A 6,567-nucleotide genomic window follows, 5' to 3' on the forward strand; every position below is an offset into this window, starting at 1 on the left:
ATACAGGAAGAAGTAGTTCACGATGTGTTAAATGACTACTCGGAATTATCTAACCCTAATAAAAACGTGTTGAATTCTGTGTCAAAAAGATAAAAAATACTCCCATTTTCTATATTACCTAAGTTGTTTCAGTATATTTTGATGTAAAATCGTAATGTGCATGGTTGAAACAATTAGAAAAAAATATATAAAACATTTAATGATACATATTACTAGATACCTTTAAACTTATGAAGTGTTCATGACTCATGTACCAATAGTTGTTTTTTTATTATATTTTGACCAAAACAGGCAGCGATACATCGCAAACAAACAAATACAAATCTTGATTTAAAATTATTTAAACAATGAATTATATATATATATACATTTCCAGGAATGTCCAAATATGACAATGTTTGCCTGACACACGCTCTCAGGTTCCAAATGTAAAAATAAAAAAAAATCAATAGCTGGTTTGTAAGGGCAAAAAAGCGGAACGGTCAATTTATGATTATGATTATAATTAATTACTTTATATGGAAAAAAACTGTCACTAAAATCATATTGTGACAATGTTTATTAATTTGGGTTGTATTGCAATCTGAAGTGGTATAGCATGACTAAGCTGCTTACTGTAAAACCATATTGCATAATGCATACTAAATAAGACCACCAAAATATTGCATACTCATTACATTACATACAGTATGATTTCTCTTTTATCCTTCCCCGTTTTTGCGTGTGGGATAAAATAGTAAGTACTACTACTACCAAAAATGCATATATTCAGGAGATAGAATAAAATGTTAATTACAATATTTCAAAAACATATTTTATTGCGTGAAATACACAAGTGAAGACATTTTTCTGTACGTCTTATTGTGAATCTACTGTAAAATAACCAAACACCTCCAGTGAGAAAGTGTAATTACTATTATTAAGATGTATTTTTCTATTTTGTGTGCTTTTATTTGAAGTCAAATGACTGGACTTTGATATACGGGGTGAACCATACAATACATTTGGGTATCGATCCGATATCAAATTAATGCAGAGCGAGTAAAGTAATACTTTTTATTTATATTTTTACATTGAATCATGTTGTGATTTTTAATGGATGGATACACAATTTTGACCCCTTCACTTTACTATGGGTTCGATATTTGATACTTCTATTAGACGCGACTGGATTAAGGGTTTAAAATGGGCGTGGCCAACAGCGTCCGATGTTGAACCTGAGAGGCGTGATTGAGGACAAAGTTCCTCATTTTCACTTCCTGTTTCACCTCACTTCTAGAAAGTTCACGAAAAGTCCCCCTGCTCTGATTTGAGGATGAACAGCGCGCCGTCAACAGCCACCATTTTATACTGGGCCACTTGAAAAACATGGCGACTCTTACGAGCTAGTCCTCCTCCTCGCTGTCTTTTTTATTCGTCACTGTCTGAACGGTAACATACGGAGAACATGCCCCAGTCGTCGAAGATGAGGAAGCCCGACGTGAAAGTGGTCCTCCTGGGGGACATGAATGTGGGCAAGACGTCGCTGCTCCACAGGTACACGGAGCGAAAGTTCAAAGAAACCATCAGCACGGTCGGAGGGGCGTTCTTTCTCAAACAGTGGGGACCTTACAACGTATCCATATGGGACACTGCAGGTAATATTACCGTTAAATTTTTTTTTTTAAATATATGTTTTTGTCTGAACCTAAAAGTACCGTAGCCTGCTTGTTGTGTTGGCCCAATAACTTATGGTCATGTCTCCAGCTGAGGTAAAAAGTAGCATGTGACCTCAGTCTGGATGGAGGTCGTTATCTACAGTATATAACAATGTAACGTAAACGTACCTTCATGTCAAGTGGACCAGTGTTTTTCAACCACTGTGTCGTGAGATACAGTCTGGTGTCCCTTGGGAGACTATCCAATTTCACCTATCTGGGGTAAAAATATTTTTTGCAAACCAGTAAATATAGTCTGCAAATTATATGTTGTTTTTGAGTGTCGGTGCTGTCTAGAGCTCGGCAGAGTAACCGTGTAATACTCTTCCATATCAGTAGGTGGCAGCCGATAGCTAATTGCTTTGTAGATGTCGGAAACAGCGGGAGGCAGTGTGGAGGTAAAAAGGTGTCTAATGCTTAAACCAAAAATAAACAAAAGGTGAGTGCCCCTAAGAAAAGGCATTGAAGCTTAGGGAAGGCTATGCAGAAAGAAACTAAAACTGAACTGGCTACAAAGTAAACAAAAACAGAATGCTGGACGACAGCAAAGACTTACTGTGGAGCAAAGACGGCGTCCACAATGTACATGCGAACATGACATGACGATCAACAATGTCCCCACAAAGAAGGATACAAACAACTGAAGTATTATTGATTGCTAAAACAAAGTAGATGCGGGAAATATCGCTCAAAGGAAGACCTGAAACTGCTACAGTAAAATACCAAAAAAGGAGAAAAAGCCACCAAAATAGGAGCGTGAGACAAGAACTAAAACACTACACACAGGAAAACAGCAAAAAACTAAAAATAAGTCATGGCGTGATGTGACAGGTCGTGACAGTAGACCTACTTTGAGACAAGAGCTATAGTGATGCATGGTTGGTTATGGTTTAAAGTCATATCCAACAATTGCGACAATTACTTTTTACTGTCAACTGAGTTTCGTTTTTTAATGATTTCTGCTGGTGGTGTTTTGTTTCAACACAAAAAATGTGCCTTCGCTCAAAAAAGGTTGAAAAACACTGAAGTGGACAACCGGACAGTACAATTTGTTATCAAACTAATTTCCCCATCCAGTATTTATTTTCCTCATAGGTGTAAAAAGAAGTTAAACCAACGGTTAAACATAATAACAAAACCATCTCAAAATATGTTGTAGTAGTGCTGCTTCTGTGAATCCTTTTATGTTGTGGGTGACTTTACAGTCACGTTCCATCCGGTGACCCCAAAACATGGTTTGAACTCAAAGTTTCAATCAATCAAGGTTGATTTGTTTAGCCCTAAATCACAAGTGTCTCAAAGGGCTGCACAAGCCACAATGACATCCTCTGCTCAGATCCCACATCAGGGCAAGAAACAACTCAACACAATGGGATACAATGAGAAACCTTGGAGGGGACCGCAGATGCTGTATGTATCTTCTCAGCACTTTAACATTACTGATAATATGTGACAAAAAGTCATAAGGTTCTAATGTTTTTTCTATTATTTAATGTTTTATATACTCAGATTGTTATTCTGTGAAGCACAGGTGTCAAACTCAAGGCTTGGGGGCCAGATCTTTTTATGTGGCCCGAGAAAGCTTGGGCATAATATGTCTCAATAAAGTGCTTTATCTTTCTATCTTCATTTTGACAGAAAAAATACATCTACTGCATACTTTAATATTATTTAATAATGCGACAAATTTTATATCATAATACATTGCAAACTTTTTGTGTTAAAATAAAAATAAAAACTTTTATATCAGTTTGACGTATGTTTTCGAAGCAAGTTATCCATCAAATTGTACACTGTAAAAATCATAGATTTTTACGATAGAAAACTGGCAGCTCAGTCGCCACAACTTTACTGTTCAAAAAACAATGGCGCTGTTTTTCTATTCACAGGGATACACTGTATAAACAACAACCATAGACTTTATGGTAAATAAAAGGCAGGTCTGTTGCCAGAATTTTACTGTAAAAAAAACAGCGGTACCGTTTTTTCATATGTTAAAAAAAGAAACACTGCAAATTTTACTGTAACATTCTGGCGACTGAGCTGCAAGTTTTTTTTACTGACAAATCAGCATATTTTGTAACGGTGTATGTTGAAAAATATATATTATAATCACATGCATAGGCAATTGTGTTACAATATGATAAGGGAAATCCTTATACATTTATATTTATATATTATTCACTGTTATTGAGCGGCCCTTTAAGGGCAGCCATAGCTGCGATGTGGCCCTCCAATGAAAACGAGTTTGACAGCCTTGCTGTAAAGTGTCTGAGTTTTTGGAAAGCGCTCCATAAATAAAATGTATTATTATAATAATGACTCTAATTTTTAGGTTTGATCTGATAGCAGCATAAATACTAATCAACAAAACCTTTCATTGATATGTCATACGGATGCTAATCTTCAGCTAATGATGTTCTGTGTTGTCATTTTATTCCTAATGCATCCAAACTCGGTCCAGTATCAAATTACACTCGCTTGAGATATGCTAGCTGTTGTTTAAAGCGATTCCGGTAAACAAAACTTTTTTTTTCCTGCAAGAAATTCGGAAAAACGCTGTATGCTAATCATTTCAGTACGCTTATGCTAATCAGTACCTTGTATACAAACTTGATCCGATAGCAACGCTAATGTCGCTGGAAAATCGTAACACTTCATAAACATCCCAATCAAGAGTGCGCCAGCTGTCATATTCTGTCTTGCTATGATATGCTGTGATGCTAAACTCATCATACACGTCATTCATTAGTTTGACTGGACAATTTTTGAGTACCGTATTTTTCGGAATATAAGTCGCTCCGGAGTATAAGTCGCACCGGCCGAAAATGCATAATAAAGAAGGAAAAAACATGTATAAGTCGCATTTTTGGGGGAAATTTATTTGATAAAACCCAACACCAAGAATAGACATTTGAAAGGCAATTGAAAATAAATAAAGCATAGTGAACAACAGGCTGAATAAGTGTACGTTATATGACGCATAAATAACCAACTGAGAACGTGCCTGATATGTTAATGTAACATATTATGGTAAGAGTCATTCAAATAACTATAACATATAGAACATGCTATACGTTTACCAAACAATCTGTCACTCCTAATCGCTAAATCCCATGAAATCTTATACGTCTAGTCTCTTACGTGAATGAGCTAAATAATATTATTTGATATTGATATTATTGATATTATAGTCCGAAAAATACGGTAAAGACAAATGGAAAAGTGAATAATAGGTGAAATAATCTCTGCCTACATGTTGCTTCAAAGCTCCGTGACAAATTCCGCCTCAGCAGTCCGACACAAGAGGATGATTGTCCGCTTTTCCGTCACCACACAATTGATTATGCAAGCTTTGTGAGAACTAATCTAAAAGATAATAATGTTCCTTCATGATGTTTACTGTCGGTGCTGCTTAGGACGTGAATCATTACAGCAGGACTGCTGCTGCTTGTCTGAAATATGTCAACAACAAAAACACTTGGATAAGAAATAGTTTGCTGAGTCACTCATACTGTTTGCACATTCAAGTGTTTGTTCTAAATGGGAAAAGTCTTGGATGTTTTTGAACACAATCAAGTCAGCTTTTAAAAAAAATGTTGTTCATTTTGAACAGCTGAGTTTGAGAGCCTTGTGTTTGATTAAGGTTCCTCTTGAGTCACCTGACAGGGCTATGACAGGAAGACCTTATGTCTCTTCAGGCTTTTTCCACAAATATGAGGATTGCTCAATATTGTACTCCCTCTCAGTGTGTTGTATTCAGAGAAATACCCTCTGCTCGTCACATTGTTATGATTTATGATCATTGTGGTTGCATTCATTGGGCAACACTCCCAGTAGGAAGATGGCCATACACAATAAGAAGTTTGTTGTGTTGAAACCGCTGACTTTTCTCATGTCGTGCTACAATATGAGAGTACTTGGCACAGGCGTTCATACATGTTAGCTACGCCGTGCCTTCACTGAGTAGCTTAGCAAACACATTTAGGAGCGTGATAGCAAGGAGTAACGTAGAAGACAGCAGGGTAAATAAATACCAAGAACATTATTTAATGTACCCTATCATGCACAAGTGACTTTTAAAAGATGTTATAAAGGTAATATGTTCCCCTACAGCAGGGGTCGGCAACCTTTACCACTCAAAGAGCCATTTTGGCAAGTTTCACAAATTAAAGAAAATAATGGGAGCCACAAAAACAATTTTAAAATTTAAAATGAAAAACACCGCATACAAAGCTTAAATGCTTTGTGCTATGTTAACCAGGGGTCTCAGACACACGCACAGGAACACACTATAATGTGGAAATTTGATGTTAGTGCGGCCCGCGAGTTTTGAATGAATGGCGCTTGATGGCGTCATACTTGCTAACCCTCTCATTGGCGTGATGGCACTGCTTTTGGCGCCCTCTACAGCCTGCCCAAACCGTGTACTTGCTCGACCACATGTAGAATGCAGATTCAGCTTGCTCACATAAGTGACAGCAAGGCGTACTAGGTCAGCAGCTACACATCTTACACTGACGGTAGCCTTATAAAACAACTTTAACACTGTTACGTTACAAATATGCGCCACACTTTGAACCCACACCAAAAAAGAATGACAAACACATTTCTGGAGAACATCTGCACTGTAACACAACATAAACACAACACAATCAATACCCAGAATCCCATGCAGCCCTAACTCTTCCGCTCAACCAACGCACGGAGGGAAGGGGGGGGGGGGGGTTGATGTGTGGGGGGATTTGGTGGTAGCGGGGGTGTATAATCTAGACCGGAAGAGTTAGGGCTGCATGGGATTCTGGGTATTGGTTGTGTTGTGTTTATGTTGTGTTACGGTGGGATGTTCTCCAGAAATGTGTTTTTCATT

General features: G+C 37.4%; 1 protein-coding gene across 1 annotated transcript in view; it reads left to right on the forward strand.

Annotated features, from left to right (window-relative positions):
* Positions 1–1,220: 1,220 nt before the first annotated feature.
* The window catches only part of LOC133664412 (ras-related protein Rab-20-like), an 11,446-nt gene continuing 6,099 nt past the window's right edge, over positions 1,221–6,567 (forward strand). Inside the window, exon 1 of the mRNA XM_062069019.1 lies at positions 1,221–1,637. Coding sequence (XP_061925003.1) covers positions 1,448–1,637 — 190 coding nt within the window. The 5' untranslated portion in view covers positions 1,221–1,447. The remainder of the gene's footprint in view (positions 1,638–6,567) is intronic.

This window comes from Entelurus aequoreus, linkage group LG14 (genome assembly GCF_033978785.1).
Source record: "Entelurus aequoreus isolate RoL-2023_Sb linkage group LG14, RoL_Eaeq_v1.1, whole genome shotgun sequence".
In the NCBI taxonomy this organism is placed as follows: domain Eukaryota; kingdom Metazoa; phylum Chordata; class Actinopteri; order Syngnathiformes; family Syngnathidae; genus Entelurus; species Entelurus aequoreus.